General features: G+C 57.6%; 3 protein-coding genes across 3 annotated transcripts; 1 reads left to right on the top strand and 2 right to left on the bottom strand.

Moving 5' to 3' along the window:
* Nucleotides 1–725: 725 nt before the first annotated feature.
* Nucleotides 726–5,503, top strand: POSPLADRAFT_1151603 (hypothetical protein; the record flags this gene model as incomplete). The annotated part of the gene is made up of 10 exons (XM_024486552.1): nt 726–879; nt 935–997; nt 1,055–1,115; nt 1,185–1,292; nt 1,642–1,966; nt 2,528–2,652; nt 2,787–3,333; nt 3,534–3,641; nt 4,096–4,332; nt 4,433–5,503. 10 exons carry the CDS (start codon nt 726–728, stop codon nt 5,501–5,503), a joined length of 2,799 nt encoding a protein of 932 aa, XP_024335795.1.
* Nucleotides 5,504–6,304: 801 nt separating this feature from the next.
* POSPLADRAFT_1067400 (hypothetical protein) lies at nt 6,305–9,253 on the bottom strand (the record flags this gene model as incomplete). Its single annotated transcript, XM_024482183.1, has 2 exons — nt 6,305–7,308; nt 7,345–9,253. The coding sequence occupies 2 exons, from the start codon at nt 9,251–9,253 to the stop codon at nt 6,416–6,418; spliced, it is 2,802 nt and encodes a 933-aa protein (XP_024335794.1). The 3' UTR covers nt 6,305–6,415.
* A 673-nt stretch (nt 9,254–9,926) lies between these two features.
* POSPLADRAFT_1173243 (hypothetical protein) lies at nt 9,927–12,444 on the bottom strand. The gene is made up of 10 exons (XM_024488225.1): nt 12,301–12,444; nt 12,197–12,247; nt 12,080–12,116; nt 11,333–11,726; nt 11,202–11,279; nt 10,670–10,767; nt 10,434–10,617; nt 10,287–10,378; nt 10,112–10,236; nt 9,927–10,061 (listed from the first exon to the last, which is right to left on the bottom strand). The coding sequence occupies exons 1-10, from the start codon at nt 12,380–12,382 to the stop codon at nt 10,021–10,023; spliced, it is 1,182 nt and encodes a 393-aa protein (XP_024335793.1). The 5' UTR covers nt 12,383–12,444; the 3' UTR covers nt 9,927–10,020.
* Between the last annotated feature and the right edge of the window lie 51 nt (nt 12,445–12,495).

Genomic DNA, 12,495 nt, shown 5'->3' with positions numbered 1-12,495 from the left:
CTTTGAAAATGGGTTCAGCTCGGACGGAGCTGGGACAGATGATGTGTATGAAAGTGACATCAGGATGTGCCGGGTGATCTGGTCTTCGTGCACAATCACGCGAATCTCGCGGTCCTTTGAAGACTCCGCCTCCTACTGTCAGACATGACACCTGTACGGAACCAGTATCTGCGCCTCAGCCAGTATCATCGTCTGTCAGAACTCGGATTGGATGGTGTAGCCGCCGTTTGGAGGCTGATAGTCATGCCAAAAACTAGTTAGTAACCGTCACTGAATGTTGATAACATACCCCTCTCCCCAGTGCCTCATGTTAATAACCAGTCAAAAACTCTTTGAGTTTTTCCCGGAACAGTGCTTTTGGAGCCCATCGGATGGACTTGCATCCGATGTCTGAACTGAATGGTCGTTTGGCATCGACAGCGGTCATAGAAGAGGCCGTGGCCAAGACCTGCTGCTCAGATCCCGTCTTGGATGTGTCAGAAACGCCGCTGACCATCGCGCGCGCAAATGATAGGAATGTTTGTGGTGGAGACGCGTGAGGTCACCGATGCGGTACTTGGGATGGAAGACCATCTAATCTGATAAACACGTGATGGCTCTTGCAGCAGCAACATATTTCCTCCCCTTTAAAAGCGACCTCCTCGCTCCCATCCACCCCTTTCTGCTTGTCGTCTTTGTCCCGGACACGCCATACCTGGATCGCTGCAACGACATCAACGCTGACCATGCTGCCCGCGCGGCGCAGGCATCTCTCCGACGCCTGGCAGGCCGTCCTCGCGGTCGTCCTCTCGTCCGTCTTCCTGCTCGGCATCGCGACGCACTACAGCATCATCCCCCGCATGCGCCGCCCCGGCCTGCGCAAGGGCAAGCCGGACTACGGTACGTCTGCGCCCCATCGGGCGCCCGGCTGCGGCTCACACCGCTAGCCGCGCAGAGTTCCCCGACTTTGACAAGATCGTCCCGCTCCGCACGCTGGACGCGCACGACGTCGGCCTCGGTGAGTCCGCGCGCCCCTCGTGCCGCCGCCGCCCCTGCTCACGCGGCAGCCCGCCAGACGACCCCGCGCGGCGGTTCCTGGTCATCGGTGACGTACACGGCATGAACCAATCCCTCCAGTGAGTGATACGTCCATCCGGTGCGCACTCCGCGGTTGCGTGCGCACGCCATCTGCGGTCGCTGCGCAGACGAGACGAGCCACGACTTGCGCCTGCGGCGGCGGCCCCTGGGCATAGACGCGGTAGGGCAATGAGGGAGTCGCGATTCGCTGCTCGGATCGGGCGTGCTTCGCTTGCGTGCGTGCTCCGGGATCTGCCCCGGATCTTCCATGTCCGGATCCGAGCGCCCGCGGGAATACCGCGGCGCGTGGAATGCACGTCACGCGAGATGCGAAGTTCATTATAGGGCTCCATCCCACGCGCGCACGAGACCAAAAGCTCCGTACACACTGTCCATGACATGCAACCCGTACCCTCGTCCCTGGCGCAGCATGCTCCTCGTCCTGCCTTCCGCGCGCCGCGTTCATCATACGCAGTACGATACGTCAGCTCGTGCGCATAGGATCCGGACTGCTGTAACATGCCATTCTCGGCTGCACTGCGACAGCTTCATCACGCTCCTACCACAGCGCTAATACCCCCACAGCAAGCTCCTCGCCGCCGTCTCCTACCGCCCGGCGACCGATACCCTCGCCTTCGCGGGCGACATCATGGCCAAGTCAACGCACGCCGGCTCGCTCGCCGTCCTCGACTTCGTCACGCAGCACGCGTGCGGCGGCGCCCCCGGGCGCGTGCACGCCGTGCGCGGCAACCACGACCAGATGGTCGTCCAGTGGCGCGCCTGGCGCGACTGGTTCGCCGCGCTCCACCTCGACCCCACCGCCGCACCGGCGCCGTGGGTCCCCGCCCTCGCCCCCGCCCGGCGCGCCCTGTCCCGCTCGCGCGCGGACCCAGAGAAGAAGGATCCGCCGGTGCACAGCGGGCGCGCGTTCCTGGCCCTCATCGAGCGCGAATGGGCGCGCGCGCAGCGCGAGGACCCAAAGGGCGCCGGCGACCCGGACGAGTGGGCGGACACCGCGCGCAAGCGCGCCGCGGGGACGTGGCGCGCGGCGTGGTGGCGGCGCATCCCGCGCGCGGGCAAGGGCCGGCACAGCAAGGACTGGGCGCTCTTCTCGGACCACTACTGGATCGCGCGGTGCGTGTTGGTGCGCGCGGGGGGGGTGGGTGCTGTGCTGACGCGCGGCCGCGACAGGGACATGACGGACGCGCAGAAGGAGTGCCTGTACACGCTCCCGCTGGTGCTGCACGCGCCGTCGGCGCATTTCTTCGTCGTGCACGCGGGCGTGCTCCCCGCGGACCCGACCCGCGCGCCGGACGACGCGCGCCAGCCGCTCGCGCACCCGCCGGACCTGTACAGCACCCCGGAAGAAGAGGAAGAGGCGGATGCCCCGCTGCGCCCCGGCGCCGGCGCTGGCCAGCGAGCCCTACGTGCCGAATCCGCGTCCGCGTCCGGGCTCGATGCAGCGCGGCAGAACGTGACGCGGGAACGCCTCCGCGCGGCGCAGGAGCGCGCGATCCTGCACGACGTGCCGGACAACCGCGACCCGTGGGTGCTCCTGAACATGCGCGGCGTGCGGAAGAGCGGGAAGGTCACGCGGTAAGTCCACTCTCCCTCTCCCCCCTCCCCAATTCCCCCTTCCCTCCTGCGTTCGACGCTCGATGGTCAACGGGTGCGCGCGTGCTGACGGGTTCTGCGGGTATACATGTGCTGACGGGTCTGCGCGGCTGCAGGCAAAACGGCAAGGGCACGCCGTGGAGCAAGGTGTGGAATCGCGAGATCGCGCGGTGTAGGGGGTTCGAGGCCGGGCTCGACGGTGAGGACGGCGATGACGGCGATGACGGTGAAGACGGCGGGGGAGGGGCGGCGCTGTCGCTGCCGTGCGAGCCCGCGAGCATCGTGTATGGGCACGCGGCGACGCGCGGGCTGGACGTGAAGCGCTGGAGCGTGGGCGTCGACACGGGGTGCTTGTACGGGCGGCGGCTGACGGCGCTCGTGCTGCAGCGCCAGGGGGAGGACGGGGGCTTGCCGCCCTGGGACGATGATGACGAGGATAACGATGACGATGACGAGGACGACGAGGATAACGATGAAGAAGAGGAGTGCGACGACGGCGAGGAAGAAGACGACGACGACGATTTCGCGCTGCAGCGCGTCCCACGTCCGACATTCCGCGCAAAGAAGCCCTGCAGACCCTCGAAAGCGCCGCGCAAGCCGCCAAAAGCGAAGACGCGGCGCATCACGTTCGGGGACGATGACGCGCGGTTCGGCGCGCACCTCGTGAGCATCAAGTGCCCGAAGGTGGCCGATGGCTGAGGGCGTGCGTGCGCGCGCCGACGCGGTCGGGGACTGGTCGTGAGTGTGCTGTAGACACACACTCATACACGCACGCAGGCATATACATATAGGTATACAGTGCTGGCTGATATTGTAGTGTAACGAGTTGTAATTTTCCGGTTTGTACGAGTCTGTATCTGTAGTACTTCGTCCTCTCAAGGGTACCATCACGCCGAGTCGCGGGACTCGTAATAATACATTTTGTCGCATACGCCACCGCCGTGCATGTCGACGCGGGTCACCAATGGTATGTCGCATGCGTTCTCGGTGTGCTGCACTCGCTCGAGTGGTCTCTCATGAAGACAACGCAACCTGTGTGCATGCCCTACTCCTGAGATACTTCTGGCTCATGCAGCTTGAGTGAGTAAATGTAAATTAGACCTCATTCAGGATCATGGTTGTCTTGCTGAGTGCATTGTCTCCGGATAGTTTGTTAATGCGGGAGCCCACTGCTTTACTTAGATAGTCACCATTATCGGGCCAGACGTGAATTTTTCTGCTTTGTAGGAGTCATCAGTTAAGAAGAACTGCCCTATACATATTACAGGCCACGCCGCCACTGCATCAGCGTGCCCGATCGATCTGGCGACAATGTATGAGGCTCGGCGTATTTCAGGCAAGTAGGCGCTTGTGGCCACAGCTGTCTCCTACCTCTTCCGAACTCCAACTATCCTCTAGCGAGTACTTTCTTCTTTTCATCCGCAGGTGATGCACCACGCCTTAGATGTTGCGGAAATCGTGTCGCATATCGTCTCATATCTCTCCTGGGATCCCGCAAGTCGCTCGTACCGAGATGCCCGCAGCCTCGGCCGACTTGCTAGGACATGCAAAACTCTCAGCGCGCCGTCTCTGGATGGGCTGTGGATTGCACAGGCCGGCGTCGAAAATATCGTCAAGGCAATGCCTCCCGATTTCTGGTCAGAACGAAGGGAGACATGGCGTGTGTGAAAGACACTGCCTTCCAAGGAGGACGTGTACTCTCATTTAGTAATATGTTGCTCAAGTTATCCGCACATTGTATCTAAAGACATTCAATCTATAGTGGTTCAACAGAGAGATCCGCCCTCAGGATTGGGTTCGTTTTCGTTTCTACGCTCAACGTGTCCGCATTATGCTGTTAAACTACTCGTGGGGTTCACACATCAGTGACGGCGTTCTAGACCACGAACACATGACAATGCTTGGAATGTTTGCGATATCCTCGCCATCGTTTCCCAATCTTCGGGAGCTTGAGACGGCGCAATCGACCCTTCCTGTCGAGTTGATACCCAAGTTGCTAGGATCGAAAATCACGCACTTCAAGATGGCCCTATGCGATTCCGAGAAAATGACCTATGCAATACTCGCCCACTTACCGGTCCTGGTGCCCAACCTACGCGCGCTTCAATTAGATCATTCATGCGCGCAGCCGGAAGATCGCAATGGCCCCTTCTCTTTCGCCGGCGGCGCAATACAAGGGTTGAGTCGTCTGGAGAGCTTCAAGTTGTCAGCCGGGTCTACACTTTGCTTCCAGTCGTTCAGGGAGCTTATTTCCTCACCACGGCTGATTTCTCTGGAGTGGACCTGTAACCGGGTCATTGATCAGCTCATTACATCCGCCCCGCTTGTCAGTGTCGCCTTCGGAGACCAACAGACACTCATGTCATCTGTGCAAGATATCAAGATCGGATGTAACAGGCTTACAGCCTCGTTGAGGGTGCTTGGCGCGGTCAAGTGGGTGAATCTACAATATCTCACGGTCAATGCAGTCCATGCAGGTCGTGAAGATCTTCTTGACCTGTGTCAGAGGCTTGGGGACCAGTGCTCGACAGCTAGCCTCAAATGCATCAAAATCCAAGTCAATGAAGCAGAGTCCGTCAATGACCTTCCGGGATCTTTCTTACGGCCTCTCTATGCGTTCCGTCAATTGGAGTCAATTACGACCAATATGGAGTACAATGTCATGCTCCGAGATGCCGACCTCATGGAGATGGCCGTTGCGTGGCCACGTCTGCGGCATCTTGTGATCGATCATGAATTATTCACGGATACGCGACCGTGCAGGCCCGCCACGACGCTCAGCGGACTGCTCCATCTCGTAAGACACTGTCCGGCCTCCGTCACGTCGCCCTAGACATAGACGCATCCTCACCGAACATATCTCTCAACACGAGACCTGGGGGAGGTGCGTGCAACGCGCACATTAAAACACTGGCCATGGGATCCTTGTCTGTGATTGGTGACCCGATCCAGGTTGCGGCGTTCCTCATAGATGTCTTTCCCAATCTGCGGTCACTACGCTGCCACTCGAGTGAGCTTGAGGACAGTAACATGTGGGAAGAAACTGAACGGTTCCCGTCGATCCTGGCTGCGTTTCGTATGTGGGCTGTCCAAGAAGCTACTGCTAGTATGATTCCAAAGGCGGTCGCAGATGTTTCCTTGCGTACGATTGTGTAAGGATTGCACTCGTTATCTGCTCAATACGACCGATGTACACATAACCTTATGAGTTCGTGATCAGCCTGCGGAACCAGTAGTAATGATTTCATCGACGTGTGATGTTGTAGCCAAGAATATGCTCACCCATTGGCACCGAATGTCTAGCCGGAGCTTCGTATGGTCTCGTATTACTGACTCTTCTCATAATAGAGCTCGGCTTTGACAACAGATAGAGACTAAATCGCGGGTTGTCAGTACATACCATAATCTGGATGGCCCTGACTGACTGAAGCCATGCGAGTCAAGTTCGGGCGTCGGTGACACCACTTGGGTCACTGGCTGTAAAGCTTTAAAGGCTGGTCTCCGGAGCATAATTACATACGCCTGTACATGTAGTAACAACCGACAAGAGTGCTGGCAGAACTGTATCAGTTCTGCCAGCACTCTTACAGGTGAACGCGATTCATAGCATAGCTTCGAGATTGGCAAAAGAGATAGATTGAAGCCATTTATTTCATGAGCAAACACATTAGCAGAAACGCAAGGCAAGTAGCCCTACCAGACAATGACCCGTTGTGCACTAAGAGTCTCAAGAATCATCGCGTGATCAAGAGGTCCATCCACGCAAACGCGCCACGACTTGCGAGACTCGCTCCTCACTATCTTCCTCCATCTCTTCCTCCTCGCTTTCCTGCTCACCCTCCGCGTCCTCAGTGCTCTCTTCTTTCTCAGCGCCCACTCCCTCGCGATACTTCCTCTTACCCTCCGCGTCCTCCTCCTCCACCCACTTCCGCCACCTCCCAAGCGGGGCCCAGTCAACACTCAGGGCCTCCGCAATATTCGCGAGCCACCCCAGGTCCGCCGCCAGCTGCGCCGCCCCCGCGTTAGTCAGCTTGGGGATGCGCAACAGTACGTCGCGTGTGAGATGCGCCAGCAGTGTACGCGTCAGCGACGCGAGCCATGCCGCAGTCACCGCCTCCGGCGAGAAGTGCAACTCCTCAATTGGCACTCCGGTGCTCGACTGGGCCTGTGCAGCAAGCTGCGCCTGGGCCTGTGCTGCGGTGAGCGCCAGCGACGCCGAGCGGCGCGACGGCGGGGGCCGCCCTGTAGCCTGCGGGGCTGCGGGGGGCTCCGCGAGTGCACGGAGGAAACGCATACTGAGGTGCGGGAGTGTTTCGAGCGACACGGCGAGCGCGTCGTCGTCCGCGTATACCTCGAATAGTCGCGGGAGGCTCAGCAGGCCCTCTGCGACGCGCGCCGCGGTGGCACTTGGGCTGAGCGAGAACGTCGGGACGTGGACTGCGCTCGTCGCTCCTCCTGCCGCGCCGGGGCGCTTGCCCGCTGCGTCGGGGGCGGTCCACGCGGACAGCCCAGCATAGGACGCAAGATGTGCGTAGAGGGGCCCGAGGATTGTGTCTTGGAGCGCGATCTGGCATGCACGCGCGAGGGAAGAGATGGCGCTGCGGGAGGAGACGACGAGCGGCTGGGCGGGCGAGGCGGCTGCGGTGAATGGCGTAGGGGATACAAAGGACGAACGGCGCGCGTCGGGCGAGGGCGGCACGCTAGACGTGCCCTGAGTCTGGGCGGGTGGCTCGGGGTCAACGCTCTCCAAGAGGGCGTGCAGCGCGGCCGAGTTTAGGCTTGACTGCATGAGCATCTGCATCGCACCGCGCGTTGTCCCCTCTGGCACTGTATTCACGCTCGAGAGGTCCGTCCTCGCAGCTCGTAGCGTCGTGGACACTTGTACCAGGCTAGTGCGCAGCTTGGTCTCGAATCCAACCGTGCGGTCCAGCACAGCGCGCACAGCGTCCAGAAAATGCAGCAGTGCCTGGATCTCTGCCCAGTCGTCTGACGTGTAGTCAAGATCTGCAAGCTCGCCTCCTGAGGCTTTCGTGCCCGAAGTCGTACTTGTTCCACTTTTCCTCCGAGAGCTGACCTCCGCGCGTGAGGTGTCGGCAAACGAGGATATAAGGCGGTCAAGTGCCTGTACCAGCCCTGAAGCGCCATACCCGTGAGTGAACGCTATGCAGCGCCCGATGGCCTGCTCCGCCGCGACGAACACGTCTACGGCACGTTCCCTAAGAATCAGGGCACGATCTGTACCACCAGCGACCATAGCCGTGGCCAATGCAGCTTCTAGCAGTCGCCACTCGAGGGCGGTATAGTCCGCTTGGTAGTCGACAAATGGCGCGAACAATTCAGTGTCCCACTCAAGGACGGGCAAGAGCGGGGAATCCAAAGGCACCGTGGACGGTGCATACAAGTTCCCGCTGATAGATGCCCGACGCGAGGGCATGCGTCGCGACATGGACATGCGGGCTGATGACTTGCGGCGAAGGTGGCTGCGCGGGGCATCGGTCTCGGTGGCAGCGACAGGTGCAAGCATGCTTGAGTAGCCCATTTTCTCGAAGATCTTGTCGACAGCGAGGGCAAATTCCTCCGTTGCGCGATAGGCAGCAATGAGTTGGCGAAGCGCAGTCGCACCTTGATGCGCAGAGACAGCAGCAAGGCGTTGTGAGAAGGTCGGTTGTAGAGTGGACAGCGTCGAGGTGATTAACGTTGAGAGCGTCGATTGTGGGTCAGGGAATATAGCAGGGATGGACGTGCGTTCGCTTTGCAAGATAGAGAGGAAAGACGCGTAGAATGTCGGCAGGAAGCTTGCGAATGTCTGTCTGGATGCCTTAGGTGCAGTCCCTCCGTCGGTATCCTGTAGCTCGACGTTCTGCCATGCCTCGACAAGCGGTGCGCGGCGGGACCCATAATAGTAGTTGCGGAACTCGGTCTCGCGCTGGATGTTGCTGAATATGCCGAAGTAGTTGCGACAGACCGCTACATCTTGCGACGAGACAGCAGCAACCAATGCGGAGCTCAGGGCGGCCTCGAGCTGATTTTGCAGGCTCACCATCAGAGTACGTCGGGACTCGTACTCCGGGGTGTTCTCGAAAACGGCCATGCTCTTGCTCGCCTCAGACAGCCTTTCGGCTGCCTTTTCGTAATTCTTCTCACCAAGGAGGGACGTCACGTCGCTTTCCAGAGTGCTCCAGCTCTCTGCCTCGCGTAACACCTCCCTGGCAGCTTCCATATTCCGCTTGACTGTGTCGAGGTAATGCAGCCGAGCGAGAGCAGCATCTGTGTCGGCACCTGCGGGTGCTTTCGACTTCGACTCTACATTGTGCAGCACGCCTTGTAGCGATAGGGCACCATCACGCATAAAATGCAAGTCGTAGGTGAGCCGAGAGGCCCCACGGGAGATGTTGTCGATGAGTCGTTCTACCTCGACCGAGGTGTCTTCGCTCGCGATTTCCAGCATCCCGACCAAGCTAGCGACGCGTCGATCGAGCTCGGTTAGTTCCAAGGTAGTGTCGGCGTCGAGATTCTCATTGATCCAAGAGACAACGTCTGTGTGGTTTTCCAGAGAGGCTAGCAGCTCTGAGGAAGATGCCATTGTGGGAATGTCTGCTTCATTGATACTGGGGTCTACTGACTGTTCAGCCAGCACCGACATACGTTGCATCGCAATGGATGCGCCTTCTGCAAGGACGTCTAATTGAGTACATCACTTTCATCCGCGCCTGTCCTACGTCCAGTCAGACGCGCAGGAGCATGGCAACGAGGTACTTACAATGTACCTGCGAGTAGTTATCACGGGTGTTCAGCACAGGACGGTTTTGCACTCGAGAATTCAGAGATGTTTTGGCCTAGATTGCGGATATTCAGAGCTGAAGCGGACTACACGCTACAATCCAAAATTTAAAGTCGATAGTTCATTTCATGAGGTTCCAGATTGCTGGACGGGTACGAGTCAGATCTAGACGACAACAAGACCTGCAGACTCTAGTTCGTCGGATAGAGATCAGACGTGACACTATCCCGTGTGACAAGTGCGGTTACTTCGGTGCGCCTTCATGATCAAGCTCATATGATCATGCATACTACTTAGATGCTTATCCAAAGCTGCTTTGCGCTAATGTCGATTCCATCTTCACAAGGCTTTGGAACCTAAATTCATACGGGTGCAGCGTACATGTAAAAGCGTGCTATGCGAATGATTCCCCTCGACGATTGCATATTAGGCGGCATTGGCAACTGGCGGGGCAGCTATCGTTGTGCGATTTGGTACACGCAAATAATGTTATTTTCTTGAAATAGCGAGTTACAATCCATGCCGACTTCTCTGATTCTGCATATCGCCGCTTGGACTGCAAGTCACAATCATGCTCCCGCCTTCCAGTAAGCAATATCGCCGTCGACCACTGCACTAATGTCAGATCCAGATCAAGTTACAAGTGGACAGCGAACTCACTCTCGTAAGGCTTGCCCTGTTGTCTAAGCTTACCAGCTGCCTTGACAGCGGTTTCACTTCCGTGCTCGCGCAAATCCTCGTAGCTCATGATTTCACCGCAGACAAACTTGTTCTCGAAGTCGGAGCTGATGGCAAATGTCAGCATCGAGACTGACACATATAGTTGCGTACATACTGGATAACACCAGCGGCCTGCGGCGCCTTCGTGCCTCTCCGGATCGTCCAGGCACGGACCTCGACGGGCCCACAGGTGAAGTAGCGGATAAGCTGCGTGAGTGACGCGTGAGACGCAACAGACAAGCAATGAAGTACCGCCACGCACATGGAGACTAGCATAACCGGCCTGAGTGATCTTAGGGAGTGCACTCTGCGCACCGATCTTCTTCTGCTCTTCTTCCTGCTCCTCGTCCGTCATCGATGTTAGACGTTCCTCAAGGGCGACAGAGAAGGGGATCAACGGGTCTCCCGGGTTGTGCTCGTCGATCCAGCCTTTGATCTTCGGTAGCCTTCAGAACCATCAGACGACAGCGACACGAGGAAAAGGAACGCAAAGCGTACCACTTGTTCTTCTTGCGAATGTAATCCTTCTCGCTGAGGTTGACAAGATACGTTACAGGCTTTGCAGTGAGCAGCTGAAGGCCGTTGACCACATCAATCTATCGAAGATGCAAGTGTGAGCATCCTGGATTGTCATGCAGAATACTTCACAGAACGGCGAAATGGAGAGGGTCAGAGGAATATCTTTCTCATGGGCATATTGGGGCGTTACTCCCGCCTCGACGAGCTGGGTTATATCGAGCCTTGGGCTCTTTATCATCACACGACACCAGGCGCAGCGCACAAAGCGGTATTTACCTGTTAAGTGGATGACGTTAGCACGATATCTACACAGGAGGAGAGCAATCTTATGACCGAAGATCGCAGTAAGCATGGGAGGGAAGGTGGAATAGATCAGAACAAAATATAATCTCAAGGGCAATTGGGGCGTTACTCCCGCCTCGACGAGCTGGGTTAAATCGAGCGAATATGCTCTTTATCGTCATGTAAAAGGAGCTGAAGAGCGACCACGAGAACAAGAGCATGAACGTACCTCTTTATTGGTCCAGTCGGCTTTGCGGACGTCCTTGTTGTCTACCGTCAAGACCTTGTATATCTTCTCCACTGTTGCCTGCAAGATAATGAGGACACAGCTAAAGCACAGTTTGACACTGAACAGCTCACAATTTCTTCCTTCCTTGCTTTGTCCGCAAGGCTGCTGTTGCCCAGCGAGCGGCCAGTCTTCTTGAGGCCATCGAGATGTTTTTCGACCCACTCGATGTCTTTCAGGCGCAGCTCGGTCTGAATGATTTCCATGTCACGCAACGGGTCGACATCACCCTCGACATGGGTGACCTCGTCATCGTCGAATGCGCGCACGACCTGGAAGATACCGTCCACAGCGCGCACGTGCGAAAGGAAGGCGTTGCCAAGACCTGCGCCAGTCGACGCGCCGGCCGTCAACCCAGCGATGTCGATGCACGTGAGGAAGGCAGGCACGCGAGATGTGGGCTTGTACAGCTCGCAGAGCCATTCGAAGCGCGGATCTGGTACGGGGATACGAGCCTCCTCGGGATTTCTGTCAAGCACTCGCGTCAGTATATTCAATCCAATGCGTATGGACAAGTTTTAAGGGGAGAAAAGCACGAATAACCATGCAGGAATCAGGATACAGAAAAGGTGGTTTGGCAACCCGCCGTGCCAACTCGCAAGACGATGAACAATGTCAGACGGGTGACAGGGTACCCGTCCGAAGCGATTTTACCCAGGTGCATGGACCCGGAATATGACCATTAGTCTGAAGACGGCAAGCGGCAAGTCCGCCATATACGCTGGTGTAAGCCCAAGTGGTGGTGTGAAGAGAAAAGACGAGCCGCGAACATACTATAAAAAAAAGTAATAAAAAACCTAGCGGAGGAATGTGCAAATTACATTGTCGCGTAAGGGAAGTTCGCGGCCTTTCCAAGGTCTGGTAAAAGACGGATGGGCGAGTAACGTCGCGTGAGACAACGAAACGACCGATGTAGGGCGGGGGCATCGGTCACTCACCCGTCTTGGACAGGGCATTGAAGAACGACGATTTGCCTACGTTAGGCAGACCTAGAAATCACTGGGTGAGATGAGTATGGTGAGAACGATGAGCTGAAACCGACCTACGATACCAATCTTCAAGTTGTTACCAGGCCTGCCAAGCAGTGTCTTCTTCTCTGCAGCGGCGGCTTTCTTGGGGGGCATTCTGGATTTCTTCTTCGCTGCTGCAACTGGTGTTGAGAAAATACTGCGCGAGCAGGACCGTGATGGTGGTCGTGGAACAAGTGTGGACCTGGAGCAGGAGAAGATGAAGGAGA

Source organism: Postia placenta (assembly GCF_002117355.1).
Source record: "Postia placenta MAD-698-R-SB12 unplaced genomic scaffold POSPLAscaffold_13, whole genome shotgun sequence".
Lineage (NCBI taxonomy): Eukaryota > Fungi > Basidiomycota > Agaricomycetes > Polyporales > Adustoporiaceae > Rhodonia > Rhodonia placenta.
This window is presented reverse-complemented; position numbering and strand designations above follow the sequence as displayed.

Bases quoted from the DNA above. Each gene is read 5' to 3' on its own strand.
- POSPLADRAFT_1173243 (XM_024488225.1), bottom strand. From the start codon at position 12,382: ATGCCCCCCAAGAAAGCCGCCGCTGCAGAGAAGAAGACACTGCTTGGC. The intron at 10,768-11,201 runs GTACGTTCATGC...CATCTTCGATAG, and splicing joins CCGACTGGACCAATAAAGAG to ATTGATGTGGTCAACGGCCT. The intron at 10,237-10,286 runs GTATGTACGCAA...ATTTGCCATCAG, and splicing joins CAGGCCGCTGGTGTTATCCA to CTCCGACTTCGAGAACAAGT.